At 45.0% G+C, this 20,212-nt stretch overlaps 1 protein-coding gene across 2 annotated transcripts in view; it reads right to left on the reverse strand.

The window, feature by feature from the left end:
• CPNE8 (copine 8) overlaps positions 1–20,212 on the reverse strand; it is a 296,420-nt gene that overhangs the window by 211,034 nt on the left and 65,174 nt on the right. For both annotated transcript variants that reach the window (XM_029058426.1, XM_039911231.1), the window contains exon 4: positions 9,923–10,026. In XM_029058426.1, coding sequence (XP_028914259.1) covers positions 9,923–10,026 — 104 coding nt within the window. The remainder of the gene's footprint in view (positions 1–9,922; positions 10,027–20,212) is intronic.

Raw genomic sequence — 20,212 nt, forward strand, 5'->3', positions numbered from 1 at the left:
CACGGAATCTCCCAAATACTCTCCCGTGCGATAGTGGTGTTCCCGCAGAATCACAAGTTATCTGAAAATCATGTCTCAACAATTGTTTTCTCCTTATTATCCTCCTGCTTGTAGTTTTCTTTCCTTAGTTTTATCACCTTTTAGTCTCACCTGATTTTTTTCTTTCCACTTCCCTTGTAATCCCTATTTTCCCCTATCACTTCCTATACTTCTCTGATTCTCTCTCTTTGCCTATGTCTTCTGTCTTGTATTCCACTACCTTATCTATCCCAGAAGAATCTTACAAACAATCAAACTGTATCCCGCAACCAGTCCAGTAAGTCAGTCAGTCAAATTTACTGGGCGTTTCCTGTACTATGCACTTGGGGAGAGTACAATATAACAATAAACAGACATGTTCTCTGGCCACAAAGAGCAGCTTCCTTCCAGCTCTCTAGACTGGGAGCTCATCGTGGGCAGGGAATGTGTCTGTTGCTGTATTGTACTCTCCCAAGTGCTTAGTATAGCGCTTTGCCTGCAGTAAGCTCTCAATAAATACAACTGAATGAATGAATTCTGGGGAGCCAGAAAGTCTGGGGCTCCAAGTTACATTAAGGCAGTGGGAACTAATCCCTTCTGATATTCCCAACTCTCCCAGAATGGCAGCAACTTTGGCAAGATCAGGAGTTGGAGTCCCAGAAGGGTCCTTATCTCGTAACCCTCAACCGTAATAATAATAATGATGGCATTTAAGTGTTTACTATGCATCAAGCACTGTTCTAAGCACTGGGGAAGATACTTGCTACTCAGGTTGGACACAGTCTCTGTCCCACATAGAGCTCACAATCATAATCCCCATTTTACAGATGAGGTAACAGACACAGAGAACTTAAGTGACATGCCCAAGGTCACACAGCAGACAAGGGGCAGATACGGGATTAGAACCCAGGTCCTTCTGACTCCCAGGCCCGTACTCCATCCATGTGGGCCGCTTTCCTAGAGTAGAAGTTCTTGCAATAAAACCAAAAAGTCCCAAATTGCCTTTTCCTGCTTCTCTGCTTCAATTTCTGACATACCAGATTAAAGCTCCAGGAGAAGGAGGCGGTTAATATGCTTGAGAAAAAATGTGTGCTGGCTGCAGCCTACATAATCCATCTTTTTTTTTTTTTTTAGTGGTATTTTTAAGGAGTTTACTATATGCCAGGCACTTTTCTAAACTCTGGGGTAGATAGGAGGTGATCAGATTGGACTCGGCCATTCAACAGTGGTCACACTCTCAGGCTCCCAAGACGTGGCTTTTTCCTCTGCAGCCTCTGGGCTTTCCCCACACCAAATCTGATCGGGGATGGTACTCAGGACAGAAACAGGCTCCTTCTGCTGAGGGACATTGCTGCTGTTCCTAATAATACTAATAATTATGGTAGAGAAGCAGCATGGATCAGTGGAAAGAGTCTGGGCTTGGGAGTCAGAGGTCGTGGGTTCTAATCCCAGCTCCGCCGCTTGTCAGCTGTGAGACTTTGGGCACTTAACTTCTCTGGGCCTCAGTTGCCGCATCTGTAAAATGGGGATTTAAGACTGTGAGCCTCACGTGGGACAACCTGATTACCTTGTACTTAGAACAGCACTTAGAACAGTGCTTGGCACACAGTAGGTGCTTAACAAATACCATTATTATTATTATTAGTTGTTAAACACTTACTATGTGCCAATCTCTGTTCTAAGCACTGGGGTAGCTACAAGTTAATGAGGTTCGACATGTTCTCTGTCCCACATAGGGCTCAAACTCTTATCCTCATCTTACAGATGAGATAACTGAGGCACAAAGAAGTTAAGTGACTTGCCCACGGTCCCACAGCAGACATGTGTGACAAAACACGTTACAGCAGACATGTTTAGCTGACTAAACCTTCCTCTTCTCTTCTTTCACTCCCTTCTGCGTTGCTCCCTTCACTCATCCTCTCTCCCATCCCCATCACACACACACATATAATTTATTTTTTTATTCATTCAGTTGTTTATGTTTATATCTGTCTCCCCTCTAGACTGTGAGTTCGCTGTGGGCAGATAGTGTCTTTTTTTATTGTATTGTACTCTCCCAAGCGCTTAGTACAGTGCTTTGCAAACAGTAAGCACTCAATAAATATGACTGAATGAATTAAATGAATGTGACCGAGCTAGGATTGGAACCCAGGTCCTTCTGACTCCCAGGCTCACGCTCTATCCACTAAGCCACACTTTATCAGCTACATCAATGAAAACCCAAAGGCCTGTTTGAGGACAAGAGATGGGCAAGACAAGGCCAGAGGCCCACTGGTAAACTAATGCCATTTTAACAGTTTCCTATGAACTGGTGAAGATCTGCAGGAAATCTGCATCTCTCGAAACATCCAGCCAAGTGGAGCGATTCTTCCCCTGAACCAGAAATTATTTTATAGATCTCCTCCGCCTCCAACCATTTGCCCTGAACTCTCAACAGTTAGCCAGAGACTAGGATTGATGATGGAAGATATTACCCATTTACCGCCTACCAATGGAAATTAAGCTTCTAATTACCCCTAGTTAGTTTTCTTAAAACAGGGGGGTCGCATTCTTGCACATCCCTGCACTGGAGTTTGAAGAGAACACTCCCTAATTTTGCCAATGTGTTCCAGCCAACAATGCATGAAAACATGGCTTCTGGGGAGACTGAGTGTATTAAGTGCTTAGTACAGTGCACATAGTAAGCGCTCAATAAATATGATTGATCGAATGAATGAATATTGGATTTAAATGTGGCACAAAACTTTATGATAGAAGGGGATAGAGAGGTGATAATTTTAACTCTGCTCTAAGTGTTTTAATAGTGTCCTCGGGTGATCTAGCCTACTACTACACCTTTTCCAGGTCAATCAGTCGGTTAATCATATTTATTGAACGCTTACTGCTTGCAAAGCACTGTACTGAGCGCTTGAGAGAGTACAATATAACAATATAAAGGACACTTTTACTGCACACAACGAATTTACAGTCCAGAGGGAAAGTCTTTCTTTTTAGAATCTGAAAAGGAATCCCCAAATTTCCCTCAATCAATAATCCATTTTGAGCAGCAGCATGGTACAGTGGATGGAGCATGGGCCTGGTGGTCAGAACGTCAGGGGTTCTAATCCTGGCTCCACCACTTGTTACCTCATCTATAAAATGGCGATTGAGGCTGTGAGCCCCACATGGGACAGGGGCTGTGTCCAACCTGATTTGTTTGTATCCATCCCAGACCTTCGTATAGTGCCTGGCACATAGTAAGCACTTAACAAATAACATCATTATTATTATTATTATCATTATTATTATTTAGTGCTCACAGTGGGCAGAGCACCGTACTATGTGCTTGGGAGAGCATTATGCAACAGAGTTGGTTGACACATTCTCTGCCCACAGTGAGTTTGGAATCTACAGGGGGAGATGGACATTAGTATAAATAATTTATGATGCAATTTATAAGTATGCATATATCATGCCCTAAAACACAATTCATAGGAATTCATGAAATTCATAGGAAATTCTTCTACTTATGCATGCCAGGATGTGGAGGAAAACTGGAGATAAATCAAGATTAGTCCAGGAATTAATTATTATTATTTATAACAATAATGGTATTTGTTAAGCACTTACTATGTGTCAAGCACTGTTCTAAATTCTGGGGTAGATATAACCTAATCAGGTTGGACACAGTCCCTGTCCCACAAAGGGTTCACAATCTTAATCCCCATTTTACAGATGAGGTCATTGAGCCCCAGAGAAGTTAGGTGACTTGCCCAGGTCACACACCAGACAGGTGATGGAGCTGGGATTAGAAGGGAGCTGGAATTAATATAAAGGGACAGTGAGTTTAGGGAAAAAAGTGCAAAGAAGATAAAAGAAACTAAGGAAGGCACTCCAAAAATCAAGCAAAATCAGCGCTTAGAACACTGCTCAGGGCTTAGAACAGTGCTTGGCACATAGTGTTTAACAAATACCATAATTATTATTATTATTAGTCTCCAATGTGTAGTTCTGTTACTTCTATCACCTGGTTATTGCGTGTGGCCCGTAAATACAGCAGGTTGATTATATTTATAGAGGTTAAATAATCAGCAGATAGTTAATGGCAACGATTGGTGAGAGGGCCCATCATCATAATGACTCAATCCCTATTTTAAGGATGAGGGTGGTGAGGCCCGGAGAATAATAATAATAATAATGGTAATAAGCGCTCAGTATGTGCCAGGCACTGTGCTAAGCGCTGGGGGAGATAGAGGCAAGCCGGGGGGGGGGGCACAGTCCCTGTCCCACGTGGGGCTCACCGTCTGTCTCGCTCCCCATTTTAAGGATGAGGATGGTGAGGTCCAAATAATAATAATAAGCGCTTAATATGTGTCAGGCACGGTGCTAAGCGCTGGGGGAGGTAGAAGCAAGCCGGGTGGAACACAGTCCCTGTCCCACGTGGGGCTCATGGTCTCCCCATTTTAAGGATGAGGGTGATGAGGCCCAGATAATAATAATGATAATAAGCGCTTAATATGTGTCAGCCACTGTGCTAAGCCCTGGGGTAGATACACGCAAATCGGGTTGGACACAGCCCCTGCCCCATGTGGGGCTCACGGTCTCACTCCCCATTTTACAGATGAGGGTGGTGAGGCCCGGACAATAATAATATTGACATCTCTTAAGTGCTTAGGATGTGCCAGGCACTGGGCTAAGCGCTGGAGGAGGTAGAAGCAAGCCGGGTTGGGCACAGTCCCTGTCCCACCTGGGGCTCACAGTCTCACTCCCCATTTTACAGATGAGGGTGGTGAGACCTGGATAATGATAATAATATTGACATCAGGCACTGTGCTAAGCGCTGGGGGAGGTAATAATAATAATAATGTTGGTATTTGTTAAGCGCTTACTATGTGCCGAGCACTGTTCTAAGCGCTGGGGTAGACACAGGGGAATCGGGTTGTCCCACGTGAGGCTCACAGTCTTCATCCCCATTTTACAGATGAGGGAACTGAGGCACCGAGAAGTTAAGTGACTTGCCCAAAGTCACACAGCTGATTGGTGGCTGAGCCGAGATTCGAACCCATGACCTCTGACTCCAAAGCCCGTGCTCTTTCCACTGAGCCACGCTGCTTCACAAGCAAGCTTGGGTAGCCACCGTCCCTGTCCCACGTGGGGCTCACAGTCTCACTCTCCATTTTACAGATGAGGGTGGTGAGGCCCAGATAATAATAATATTGGCATTTGTTAAGCGCTTAGTATGTACCAGGCACATAGGTACCAGGAGGGGGGAGGTGAGAGCTCACCTCCTCCAAGAGGCCTGCCCAGACTGAGCCCCCCCCTTCCCTCTGCTCCCCCTCCCCCCTCTGCCCTTCCCCCTTGCCCTCTGCACTGCGCTCATGTGTATGTACTATTTGCATATATTATTTATGACCCTATTTATTTTGTTAATGGGGTGTACATCCCCTCTCCCCTTCTTAAACAACTCCAGTGGTTGCCTATCAACCTCCGCTCCAAACAAAAACTCCTCACTCTAGGCTTCGAGGCTCTCCATCCCCTCGCCCCTTCCTACCTCTCCTCCCTTCTCTCTTTCTACCGCCCACCCCGCACGCTCCGCTCCTCTGCCGCCCACCTCCTCGCCGTCCCTCGGTCTCGCCCATCCCGCCGTCGACCCCCGGGACACGTCCTTCCGCGGTCCCAGAACGCCCTCCCTCCTCACCTCTGCCAAACTGATTCTCTTCCCCTCTTCAAAACCCTACTTAAAACTCACCTCCTCCGAGAGGCCTTCCCAGACTGAGCTCCTCTTCTCCCTCTACTCCCTCTGCCACCCCCCCTTTACCTCTCCGCAGCTAAACCCTCTTTTCCCCTTTTCCCTCTGCTCCTCCACCTCTCCCTTCCCATCCCCACAGCACTGTACTCGTCCGCTCAACTGTATATATTTCCATTACCCTATTTATTTTGTTAATGAATTGTACGTCGCCTTGATTCTATCTAGTTGCCATTGTTTTTACAAGATGTTCTTCCCCTTGACGCTGTTTAGTGCCATTGTTCTTGTCTGTCCGTCTCCCCGGATTAGACTGTAAGCCCGTCAAACGGCAGGGACTGTCTCTATCTGTTGCCGACTTGTTCATCCCAAGCGCTTAGTACAGTGCTCTGCACATAGTAAGCGCTCAATAAATACTATTGAATGAATGAATGAATGAATAAAACCAGTTTATCGTGCGCCCTCAAAGGAAATCAGCCTTATAAGGTTAAAGGTAGTCTGATTATTATTGGTGATGCTTTTCTCTTGTCCTTTATTCACCTTTCAGCGCCTCTAACCCTTCTCGGTTTCAATCTCTGGGATTAATTAGATGCTCTAACCATCCCTCCAGTCTCTCGTTTTATTTAGACCACTTTGAAAATGTACAGTACCCTTAAAATAAAAACCATCTGTAGCCTGAGAGGGAGATTCAGCTCTTCACTTCTTTTTAAATCAAAATACCTTTCGGAAATAGGAGAAAGTGAGGTTCACTGGAATGAAAGGGAACATGTCTACCAGTGTGGCCTAGTGGATAAAGGACGGGCCTGGGAGTCAGATGGACCTGGGTTCTAATCCCGGCTCCACCACTCGTCTGCTGTGTGACGTTGGGCAAGTCGCTTCACTTCTCTGTGCCTCAGTTCCCTCATCTGTAAAATGGGGATTAAGACTGTGATATCTACATGGGATAGGGACTGTGTCCAACTTGATTAGCTTGTGACTTCCCCAGAGCTTAGAACGGTACTTGATGCAGAGTAAGTGCTTAATGAACATCATCATTAGCAGCATGGAGTAGTGGAGTAGTAGAGTATGGGCCTGTAAATCAGAAAATCATGGGTACTAATCCCGCCTCCTCCAGTTGTTTGCTGGGTGACCTTTCATTCATTCAATCGTATTTATTGAGTGCTTACTGTGTGCAGAGCACTGTACTAAGCCCTTGGAAAGTACAGTTCGGCAACAGACAGAGACAATCCCTACTCAACAACAGGCCCAGTCTAGACGAGGGAGACAGACAACAAAACAAGTAGACAGGCATCAGTGCCATCAAAATAGATAAATAGAATCATAGATATATACCTTGGGCAAGTTACTTTACTTCTCTATGCATCAGTGACCTCATCTGTAAAATGGAAATTTAATAATAATAAGAAGAATAATGATGGTATTTGTTAAGCGCTTACTATATGCCAAGCACTGTTCTAAGTGCTGGGGGTAGATACAAGGTAATCAGCTTGTCCCACGTGGAGCTCACAGCCTTAATTCCCATTTTAGAGATGAGGTAACTGAGGCACAGAGAAGCTAAGTGACTTGCCCAAAGTCACACAGCTGACAAGTGGCAGAGTTGGGATTAGAACCCACGACCTCTGACTCCCAGGCCAGTACTCTTGCGAAGAGAAGTGAAATGACTTTCCCAAGGTCTTCCAACCCAGGTCCTCCAACGTTCAGGCCCGAGCTCTTTCCATGGGGCCACGCTGCTACATTAAGACAAGCCCGTCTTTCCACCTGGACGGCCGAAAGGGCCCCGGCCCAGACTCCCAGCCAGGGCTGACGGCTAGAGGGGAGGTGGGCGGGCGGGCTCCGCAGACGGTGGGGAGCGAGGATCCTCCCCATAAGACTGTGAGCCCCATGTGGGATAGGAACTGTGTCCGACCCGATTTGTTTGTATCCACCTCAGCTCTTAGAGCAGGGCCCGGCACATAGGAAACGCTTAAATATCACAATTATTATTGTTGTTAATATGAACAAAGTGCCTTGCACACAGTAAGCACTCAATAAATACCATTGATTAACAAGAAAACCAGAGCAACATATCTTTTGGAGAATCCTACATGTTGAAACTTTTAGAGGGGCAACGGCCCCAATCCAGCCCCTTCCACCTGCTACAGAATTTCCCTCTCATTCATTCATTCCGTCATATTTATTGAGCATTCACTGTGTGCAGAGCACTGTAGGATATGCCCCATCTCCAAATGTGGCCCGAGCCGTTCTCAGGTGATGATCATTTCCTCGCCGTGTCAGGCGCTCGTTTGCAGCTGTGAGCGGAAATGGCTGCTTTAAACAAACCCCTCCCCACCTCTTTCCTGCTCAGCTCCTGAGGGCCGACTTTATTGAAGCTATTGATGCCTGTTTCCTTGTTTTGATATCTGTCTCCCTCCGACTAGACTGTTAGGCCCTTGTGGGCAGGGACTGTCTCTATTGCTGAATTGTACTTTCCAAGCACTTAATACAGTGGTCTGCATACAGTGAGCATTTAACAATAACGTTGGTATTTGTTAAGCGCTTACTATGTGCAGAGCACTGTTCTAAGCGCTGGGGTAGATGCAAGGTAATCAGGTTGTCCCACATGAGGCTCACAGTCTTAATCCCCATTTTACAGATGAGGGAACTGAGGCCCAGAGAAGTGAAGTGACTCGCCCACAGTCACACAGCTGACAAGTGGCAGAGCCGGGATTTGAACTCATGACCTCTGACTCCCAAGCCCGGGCTCTTTCCACTGAGTCACACTGCTTAATAAATACGATTGACTGAATGAATAAAAGATCTTGGCTTGTTGCCCTCTGGCTAAAATAACCTCTCACCCCTGTATTAGATAGAGCACACCTTGGTTTCTTTGAAACATTCTGTGGGTATGCATTTAGAAAAATCATGGCCTAGTGGATAGACCATGGGCCTGGTAGTCACAAGGCCTTGGGTTCTACTTGTCTGCTGTGGAACCTTGGACACGTCACTTCACTTACCTGGGCCTCAGTTACCTCATCTGCAAATTGGGGATTAACTGTGAGCCTCAAGTGGGACAACCTGGATATCCTGTATCTCCCCCAGCGCTTAGAACAGTGCTCGGCACATAGTAAGCGCTTAACAAATACCAACATTATTATTATTATTAAAATGGCGATGAAGACTGTGAGCCCTGTGTGGGGCAGGGACTGTGTCCAACCCGATTAGTTTCTATCTACCTCAGTGCTTAGAGTGCCTTCCACATAGTATATGCTTAGCAAATACCATTATCATTATTATAATAGGAGCACCCACTTTAAACGAATCGTCTCTACACCTCTCTCCGGCAATTAATAATGATAATAATAATAATGTTGGTATTTGTTAAGCGCTTACTATGTGCCGAGCACTGTTCTAAGCACTGGGGTAGACACAGGGGAATCAGGATGTCCCTCGTGGGGCTCACAGTCTTAATCCCCATTTTACAGATGAGGTAACTGAGGCACAGAGAAGTTAAGTGACTTGCCCACGGTCACACAGCTGACAAGTGGCAGAGCTGGGATTCGAACTCATGACCTCTGACTCCAAAGCCCGTGCTCTTTCCACTGAGCCACGCTAATTCCCTTGTGTAACTTTGCATCTTCTCTCTCACATGATCCATTTGGCCTTGTATCAATCAATCATCTTTATTGAGTGCACACTGTGAGCAGAGCCCTGTACTAAAGTAAGACGACAATATACCAGAGTTGGTTGACACGTCCTGTGCCCACAAGGAGATTACATTCCTGCTGTTGTCATGAGCCCCTTCTAGACTGTGAGCCAGTTGTTGCCTAGGAATTGTCTCTATTTGTTGCTGAATTGTACTTTGCAAGTGCTTAGTATAGTGCTCTGCACATAGTAAGTGCTCAATAAATACGATTGAATGACTGAGGCGGAATGAAATCTCACCAAAATAAATGATGAAATAATGAAATAAATATGATCCTTAAGGCTAGGCCCAGCACCCTACTCAGAAATCACCTCAGTTAGCCTGTTGTACTATTTGGTCACCCGGAAGGTGAAAAGAATTTTCCCTTTTCTATAATCTTTGAGATTTTTCCTTGAGCAATTACGGATTAAAACACAACTGTCTGAACTGCAAAAAAAAAAAAGACTATGCAAATTAGTTAATGAATTAAAATTTAAAAGGTGCATTATGCGTCAACTCACAAGTCAAAACGTAGGTTCTCTCTCTCTTCAAAAAAGTAGTCCAGTATAAATTTCCTCACAAAATCTGGATTTAAAGTATTATCAATTACTTCTGTTCTTCCAAACTGCAAGAGAAACAGGGAGTAGTTACTAGAAAGCAATACAAGAAGTTCCTCAAACAAAGCAAGTCCATTCAAATGGCAATCTTATCATTCGAACAAAGTGATTTGGAAAACCAAACGTAAAATGTAACAAAACGCCAATTCTAATATTAGCGGACTTTTTGCCGGAATGACTGTTCTTTGGCCAATCTTCCTGTCATTTTCTCCAAGAAAGCAGATTACAAAACCAGAAAATCCTATGAATCTTGGAAACATAGCAACTTCTCTTCCAAGTTCATTCTGTAAAAAAACACAAGAACTACAAGACCTCATTTCTCACAATTTTAGAAACCAATGGCACTGTCAGCAAATAGGTCTTCCTTCATTTCTTTGTCAAAACAGTTCATGTGGGGCATCACAATGGCCCAGATATTAACCTTCGGTACGTAATTAGAGGCCAATGTCTACACGAAGAAAAATCCTTTCATTTTAAAGGTGATTCTCCAGCCGACGGAACAATTCTCCTATCTTTGGAAATGATCGCTTTCGTATGTGGTTCGATCAGCATCTCTTCCTATTCATTCATTCATTGTCGTATTTATTGCACGCTTACTGGGTGCAGAGCACTATACTAAGCGCTTAGAAAGTACAATTCGGCAACAAAGAGAGACAATCCCTACCCAACATCGGGCTCACAGTCTAGAAGGGGGAGACAGAAAACAAAACATAACAAGTAGACAGGCATCAATACCATCAAAATAGATCAATAGAATTATAGATATATGAACATCATTAATAAAATAAATAGAATAATAAATACGTACAAATATACACAAGTGCTGTGGGGAGGGGAAGGGGGAGAGCAGAGGGCAGAAGTAGGGGCAATTGGGAAGGGAGGAGGAGCACAGAGAAAGAGGGGTCAGTCTGGGAAGGCCTCCTGGAGGAGGGGAGCTCTCAGTAGGGCTTTGAAGAGGGGAAGAGAGTTAGTTTGGCGGAGGTGAGGAGGGAGGACATTCCAGGTCAAAGGTAGGACGTGGGCCAGGGGTCGACGACGGGACAGGCAAGAACTCTAGAGGCCGAAGAGTGGAGTGTGCGGGACGGCCTGTAGGAGAAGAGAAGGGAGGTGAGGTAGGAGGGGGCAAGGGGATGGACAGCTTTGAAGCCAAGAGTGACGAGTTTTTGTTTCATGTGAAGGTTGACAGGCAACCAATGGAGGTTTTTGAGGAGGGGAGGGACATGCCCAGAGCATTTCTGTAGAATGATAATCTGGGCAGCAGACTGAACTACAGACTGAAGCAGGGAGAGACAGGAGGATGAGAGATCAGAGAGGAGGCTGATGCAGTAATCCAGTCGGGATATGATGAGAGATTGTACCAGCAAGGTGGCAGTTTGGATGGAGAGGAAAGGGCAGATCTTGGCGATGTTGTGAAGGTGAGACCGGGAGGTTTTGGTGACGGATTGGATGTGCCGGGTGAATGAGAGAGCGGAGTCAAGGATGACGCCAAGGTTGCGGAGCCTGTGAGACGGGAAGGATGGTAGTGCCGTCCACGGTGATGGAAAAGTCAGGGAAAGTCAGGGAAAGTCTTATCAGTTCTAGTGCACGCATTGGGGAATCACAGCAATTTGGCTCCTTAACGGAAATGTAAATGGCTTTAGGAATAGAAGAATTAGTTCATCCCAGAAAAGCCTGCAGTTCACCTTGAGGCCATTAACAGAAAATACATTCCTGTTTCTTATCTGCAATTTTAAGGACATATAATGAAAGGTACATTAGGCAATAAGTTGCAGGGCCACTAAAGAGAATAATGAATATTGAAAAGGAAATCCACAGAAATGCATTTCTCATAGATTTTGTTACACGACATACACATTCATCAAGGAAAAAAACTGGATGACAAAAGGTCCTTTTGCAGAGACAAAAGAAATGCATTAACACCTAATTGGTGTATCTTTCTGGTTTTTTATGTCTGGAGAATTATTTTGATTTATATTATGTGAAACATACTGAACCTGGTAACTACTTAATTGGTCAAACTGGACTTCAGCTTCTCTACTACATTTAATATCACTGGACCTCCCATAACATCCTTAGAAACAGCAAGGACTAGTGGATCAAATACAGGGTGGGAGTCGAAAGGTCACGGGTTCTAATCACAGATCTGCCACGCATCTGCTGTGTGACCTTGGGCAAGTCACTTCACTTCTCTGGGCCTCAGTGACCTCATCTGTAAAATGGGGATTGGGACTGTGAGCCCCACATGGGACAGGGACTCTGTCTAACACAATTTGCTTGTATCCACCCCAGCACTTAGTACCGGCACACAGTAAGTGCTTAACAAATAAAATTATTATTATTATAATTATGATCATTAAGACGTTGTCTGCATGGGAAAAGTGTGATGGGGAAATAAATTTTCTCGAGTCATGCCACTAGGCCAGTCTCTAAACCCACCCACAAATCTTTGGTGTCGGCAAGCAAGCCCAATTTTTTAAGGCGGTTCGACGACTTCAAAGGCCCACTCCTTCATCCCACTGCTGCCATCAAAAATCTTAGGCTACAACAGAATGGCAGTAAGGGATTAAATCCTACTCCCTCCTACTTAGACTGTGAGCCCCATGTGGGACAGAGAATGGGTTGAACTTGATTACGCTCTATCTCCTCTATTATACTGTACTCTCCCAAGTGCTCAGAATAGAGCTTAGTACAGTGCTTGGCACATAGTAAGCACTTAAATACCACAAAAAAAACCCCAAAACACACAGGTCTGGGAATCAGAGGACGTGGTTCTAATCCCGGCTCTGCCATTCGTTTACTGTGTGACCTTAGGGCAAGTCATTTCACTTCTCGGTGCCTCAGTTACCTCACTTGTAAAATGGGGATTAAAACTATGATCCCTAAGTGGTATAGAGACAGTCCAACCTGATTATCATGTCTCTACCCCAGTACTCAGTACGGAGCCTGACACATAGTAAGCACTTAACTTAGCCCTCCTTTTCCTTCCGCTCCTCCTCCCCTCCCCATTCCCCCTTATCCCTCCCCAGAGCATTTGGGCATATTTCTATATATTACTTATTACTCTATTTTGTAAATGATATGTACATATCTATTATTCTATTTATCTTGATGATATTGATGTCAGACTACTTGTTTTGTTTCGTTGTCTGTCATCCCTGTTTAGACTTTGAGCCCGTTGTTGGGCAGGGATTGTCTCTATCTGTTGCCAAATTGTACATTCCAAGGGCTTAGTACAGTGCTCTGCACATAGTAAGCGCTCAATAAATACGATTGAATGAATGAACTTAACCAACATAAAGGGGGAAAATGACTGTCTGTACTACCCTGACCTAATGATTTCATTCTGACTGAACTGAACTACGGAAAAAATGGACTAATGGCAAATCCCCTTTATCACTTCACTAATGAGTTAACCAATAAGATAAAGTAGATTCTGTCCTTTTTTTGTAAACACAAAATTTTATTCACTAATCTGGACAAAGCTCACAGCACTATCCTCTCAATAAAACTCAATTCTCTTGCTCCCTTGTCCCTACCCTGCTCATGTACCAAAAACCCGTACCATGGAGCCCCTCTACAGAATAGTTGGGAAACAGTGTGGCTTAGTGGATAGAGCACGGGCCTGGGAGTCAAAAAGACCTGGGTTCTAATCCCAGCTCTGCCACTCTTCTGCTGTCTGATGTTGGGCAAGTAACTTCATTCTTGTACTTCAGTTACCTCATCTGTAAATTGAGCTTTAAGAGTGTGAGCCCCAAGTAGGGACAGGGACTGTGTCCAACCTGATTAACCTGTATCTACCACAGCTCTTAGAACAGTGCGTGGCACATAGTAAGTACTTAACAAGTACCATAATTATTATTATTTTGGATCCTCCACTCTTGCACTGGGGAGCTGGGGAGCACTGCTGTTGAAAATCCAGACATCGGGCTGAACTAATGCATTTCAAACTCATTCTCATCCGCTTAATTCTGTCCTCTCACCCATCCAGCAACAATACCACTCCATCGTATTGACTCACAAACTCATTAGGCGTGTTACTCTTTCAGACATTTCACTTCTTCCTCAAACCCGATACCCCATTTCCTCCACTTCTTATTCCTGTCCTGGGCACATATTTTGCTGTGAAAATTGAAACCATTAGGCATGGTCTCCCTATATTCATTCATTCATTCAATAGTATTTATTGAGCGCTTACTATGTGCAGAGCACTGTACTAAGCGCTTGGAATGTACAAATCGGCAACAGATAGAGACAGTCCCTGCCCTTTGACGGGCTTACAGTCTAATCGGGGGAGACGGGCAGACGAGAACAATGGCAATAAATAGAGTTAAGGGGAAGAACATCTCATAATAACAATGGCAAATAAATAGAATCAGGGTGATGTACATCTCATTAAACAAAATAAATAGGGTGATGAAGATATATACAGTTGAGAGGACGAGTACAGTGCTGAGGGGGTGGGACGGGAGAGGGGGAGGAGCAGAGGAAAAGGGGGGAGAAGAGGGTTTAGCTGCGGAGAGGTGAAGTGGGGGTAGAGGGAAAAAGGGGGGAGCTCAGTCTGGGAAGGCCTCTTGTAGGAGGTGAGCTTTAAGTAGGGATTTGAAGAGGGGAAGAGAATTAGATTGTCGGAGGTGAGGAGAGAGGGCATTCCGGGACCGCGGGAGGACGTGGCCCAGGGGTTGACGGCGGGATAGGCGAGACCGGGGGACGGTGAGGAGGTGGGCGGCGGAGGAGCGGAGCGTGCGGGGTGGCCGGTAGAAAAAGAGAAGGGAGGAGAGGTAGGAAGGGGCAAGGGGATGGAGACCCTCGAAGCCTAGAGTGAGGAGTTTTTGTTTGGAGTGGACGTCGATAGGCAACCACTGGAGGTTTTTAAGAAGGGGAGTGACAGGCCCAGAATGTTTCTGCAGGAAGTTGAGCCAGGCGGCGGAGTGAAGAATAGACCAGAGCGGGGTGATAGAGGAGGAAGGGAGATCAGAGAGAAGGCTGACACGGTAGTCTAGCTGGGATACAACGAGAGCCTGTAGCAGTAAGGTAGCCGTTTGGGTGGAGAGGAAAGGGCGGATCTTGGCGATATTCTAAAGGTGAGACCGGCAGGTCTCGGTAACGGATCGGATGTGTGGGGTGAATGCGAGAGACTTGTCAAAGATGACACCGAGGTTGCGGGCCTGAGAGACGGGAAGGACGGTCGTACCATCCACGGTGATAGGGAAGTCTGAGAGAGGACCGGGCTTGGGAGGGAAGATGAGGAGCTCAGTCTTGCTCATGTTGAGTTTTAGGTGGCGGGCAGACATCCGGGTGGAGACGTCCCAGAGGCGGGAGGAGATGCGAGCCTGAAGGGAGGGGGAGAGGGCAGGGGCAGAGATGTAGATCTGCGTGTCATCTGCGTAGAGATGGTAGTCGAAGCCGTGAAAGCGAATGAGTTCACCAAGGGAGTGAGTGTAAATGGAGAACAGATGAGGGTCAAGATATATATATACAGTAAATACTCAGCAAACACTACAGATGGATTGATTCTCAGATTACGAACCTGGCTTTGAATCAACGGGAGTCGGGTGAAATATAGCTGTCCCTCCTATAACCCCATCAGTGTATGTAGAAGAAACAAGGCCTAGTGGAAAGAGCTTGTGTTTAGGAGTCAGAGGCCATGGGTTCTGAACCTGGCTCCGCCACTTGTCTGCTGTGTCACCTTGGGCAAATCACTTAACCTCTCTTTGCAAATCACTTAACCTCTCCTTGAGGAACTCCAACAGTTAAAGGATGGGAGGGGGAGGAGGCGACTGCAAAGAAGACCGAGAATGACTCTTTCCTGCTCTTCTACAGTCCCTTTCTCCTCCTCTCTTCGACTCTCCCATCCTTCCTAGCAGGATCTCAAGAGGAGATCTCTCTTCTTCTCTTACATTCTGCCCAATCCATCTGTGCTTTTCACACCATCCCTTCTCACCTAATCAATTACCCCCTCCTTTCTTCCCTCCCTGACTGCCATCTTCAACTGCTCCCTTTCCAATAGCTCCTTCCCAACGTTTCCAAGCTTGCCCATGTTTCCCCTATCCTAAAAAACCCTTCCATGACCCCTCGGCACACTCCAGTTATCTCCCCATCTCCCTCCCATCATTTCTCTCCTAAATCCTTGAACGAGTTGTCTACACTTGCTGCCTCCACTTCCTCTCCTTCAATTCTCACCTCTACCCACTTCAATCTGGCTTCCATCCCTTCCACTTCATAGGAATGGCCTTCTTTAAAGTCAATAGTGACCTCCTTCGGGCCAAATCAAAGGCCACTACACCATCCTAATCCTCCTTGATTTCTCTGTTGCCTTCAAAATCGTAGAGCTCTCATTTCTCCTGGAAACATGATCTAATCTTGGCTTCACTGACACCGTCCTCTCCTAATTCTCCTATTTCTTTTGCCTCACCCTCTCAGGCTGCTCCTCTGCCTCCCACCCTCTAACTATGGGAGTCCCTCAAGGCTTAGTTCTGGGCCCCCTTCTATCCTCCAAACACACCCACTCCTTTGGAGAACTCATTCGCTGCCACTACTTGAAATACCATTTCTCCGTAGGTGATTCTCAAATCTACCATTCCAGCTCTGACCTCTCTCCTATGCAGTCTTGCATTTCCTCTTACTTTCAACACATCTCTACTTGCATGTCCTGACAACACCTCAGTCTTAACATATTCAAGGCAAAACTCCTCTTCTCTCCCAAGCCCTGTCCTCCCACTGAATTCCCCATCATTGAAGATAGGACCACAATACTCTGTCTCACAAGCCTATAACCTTGGTGCTATCCTCAGTGTGGCTCAGTGGAAAGAGCCTGGGCTTGGGAGTCAGAGGTCATGGGTTCGAATCCCAGATCTGCCGCTTGGCAGCTGTGTGACTGTGCTTCACTTCACTTCTCGGTGCCTCGGTTCCCTCATCTGGAAAATGGGGATTAACTGTGAGTCTCCCGTGGGACAACCTGATTACCCTGCAACTACCCCAGCGGTTAGAACGGTGCTCCGCACATAGTAAGCGCTTAACAAATATCAACATAATTATTATTATTTATCAATTCATCCCTCTTATTCAACTCACCCATTCAATCTGTTGCAAAATCCTGTCAGTTCTAACGTCACATCTCTAGACTCTGCCCTTTCCTCTCCATCCAATCTACTACTTCACTGATCCAATAGAATCCTCACTTGATTCTATTTAGTTACCATTGTTTTTATGAGATGTTTTTCCCATGACTCTATTTATTGCCACTGTTCTTGTCTGTCCGTCTTCCCCGATTAGACTGTAAACCCGTCAAACGGCAGGGACTCTATCTGTTGCCGACTTGTTCATTCCAATCGCTTAGTACAGTGCTCTGCACATAGTAAGCACTCAATAAATACTATTGAATGAATGAATGAACAAGCACTCAACATTTCCCTCCTTGACTGACCACCCTGCATTGTCTCACCCATCTCCAGTCCATAATTCACTGTGATGCCCAGATTGTTTTTCTGAAAAACCATTGTGTGTACATATCCCTCAACTTGAAAAGCATTAAAAAAAGACACTCCTCGCTCCTCCTTCCTACTATAACCCAATTCACACACTCTGCTCCTTTAAAACTTTGAACCTCAATCTCACCTATCGCACCACCAACCCCTTCCCCACATTGTCCCTCTGACTTGGAACTCCCTGCCCCTTTATATCTGACAGTCCGCCACTCTTCCCACCTTCAAAATCCTTTCAAAATCACATCTCCCTTAAAGGACTTCCTAGCCTAAGTCCTTTATTTCCTCTACCCACACTCCCCTCTGCATTAACTATAGCAACTAGGCTGCTTACTCCGTGAGTACTGTGATATTCATCTCAGCCCCAGGATTCTAATGCAAAATTCTTATTCTCTACCATTTCCTCTATGTCTATTTTAATGTCCCTCTCACCCTACAAGACTTTAAGCACTGTATTACACTTTCCAAGAGCTTAGTACTGTGCTCTGCCTAAATAATAATGATAATGTTGGTATTTGTTAAGCGCTCACTATGTGCCGAGCACTGTTCTAAGCGCAGAATAGATACGGGGTAATCAGGTTGTCCCACGTGAGGCTCACAGTCTTAATCTCCATTATGCTCTATCAACTCTATTATACTGTACTCTCCCAAGTGCTCGGGAACAGTGCTCTGCACACAGTGGGTGCTCAATAAATAAGATTGATTAATTGATCTACCCCAGCGCTTAGTATAGTGCTTGGCACATAGTAAGCACTTAAATACCACAAAAAAAAACAAAAAAAACACATAGGTCTGGGAGTCAGAGGACGTGGTTCTAATCCCGACTCTGCCATCTGTTTACTGTGTGATCTTGGGGCAAATCATTTCACTTCTTTGTGCCTCAGTTTCCTCACCTGTAAAATGGGGATTAAAACTATGAGCCCTAAGTGGAACAGAGACAGTCCAACCTGATTATCATGTATCTACCCCAGCACTCAGTACAGTGCCTGACACATAGTAAGCACTTAACTGAGAGGTGGACAGGTGGACTGACAGGTGCCTGTCAGGTGACTGACAGGTGGAGGAACTTAAAGTAAGCACTTAATAAATACCATTGACTGACTGATGTACAGGCATGTATACATATTAATCAATATTCATACTGAAAATTGTATAAAACATCGAGTCAAAAAATAACTCTAGGCAGAGTATTTGTTTAAGAGTTTAAAAATTAATCTATTGATAAGTCAAAGAGCAGACAGTGAAGCAGAGTCACAGTAGGAACTACAAATTATTCAACATATAGTAAGCAAATATATATAATTTGCCATGCCTGCCTAGCTCTATGAGTGAGTAAATACCTATCCCAAAGTCTCTGATTTATTATCAAGGGGTAGACTTTTGCACTGGAAGAATTAGGCCCACTATTTCCTTCTTTCTTAAGTATGAAATGTTTCAGTCATTTCAAAAAGTAAAACATTTCAAAACTTTGTAGAAAGGCAATTTAGACCCTTTTATAACAAAGGGAAAGCATGTCTAAGAAATTTAAAAATTATTTTTAGGTATCCAGCCCTTGATTTTTTTTTTCCTTTGCTTTGTTACTTGGTCTAATCCCATAAACACCTATTTATCCAATTACGACACGTCACAAAGAAAATAGATTTTCATCTTCACATAAATCCTCTTGGAAATTTCAGCTTCACAGGGGTAAAAAATATAAACAAGGACAGGGGCGGCTGATGAAAAAAGAAGCAAGATGGTGCCGTCCCACTGCATCTCCTCTCTACACAATGGTAAAGTCTAGTTTGATGAAAAATAATCAAACTCTAGGTGTATCTGCAATTCACTGCCCATGAATCCTAGGTGGAAAGAGCACATGGCTTGAAATAAAATGTTTTCCAAAAATGAATGGCTATTCCAAGAAGTAGAAAACAGGATCAAGAAGGCCAGCCTGTCCTTTTGGAGACTGACAGACAGAATGTGGAACCACATGGAGTCAAATTTCACACCAAAATGAAGGTAGGTATGGAGAAACCTATGCCTTCATGCGATGGTGCAGATGACTACACATTTTACTAACAAGAGAAGCAAATTGTTACTGGCCTAGTAGAAAGAGTGTGGGACTGGGAATCAGGACACCTGGGTTCTTACCCTGTTCCATCCCTGCCTGCCATATGACCTTGGGCAACTGTTTAGCACAGTGCTCCCTACATCCTTAATCAATAAAATGAAAATCAAAGTACCATATTTACTCGCATGATTGTCTCACCTTTTTGCATAACTTTTACTATCTGAAAATAGAGGAGGAGCTATTACTCAAGGTGATATAAAAATTAAGCCTAGCAAGAAGGAAGAGAAGGAAAACCATGGAGGAAAAGGGGAGAGGAGGACGGAAGGAAGAGGCCACCTGAGATTGTCTCGCTTACTTCTACTGCACTTTCCCAAGTTCTGCATACAAAAGGAATGAAACAAGTAATTACCCTCCCTTATCTTCTTGCCCCCCTCCCCTGGCTCAGTTCCACCTTCAAAGCCTTATTAAGGTCATGTCTCCTCCCTAAGGCCTTCCCCAACTAACTCCTCACTTCCCCTACTCTGGCTCTTTCTGTGTCACTTTTGAACTTGGATTTGTACCCTTCATTCACCCCGGCTTCAGCCCTAAAGCACTCATGCACCTACCTATGACTTATTTTAATGTCTGTCTCTCCATCTAGACTGTAAGCTTCTTGTAGGCAGG

The sequence above is a fragment of the Ornithorhynchus anatinus genome, chromosome 2, assembly GCF_004115215.2.
Source record: "Ornithorhynchus anatinus isolate Pmale09 chromosome 2, mOrnAna1.pri.v4, whole genome shotgun sequence".
NCBI lineage: Eukaryota > Metazoa > Chordata > Mammalia > Monotremata > Ornithorhynchidae > Ornithorhynchus > Ornithorhynchus anatinus.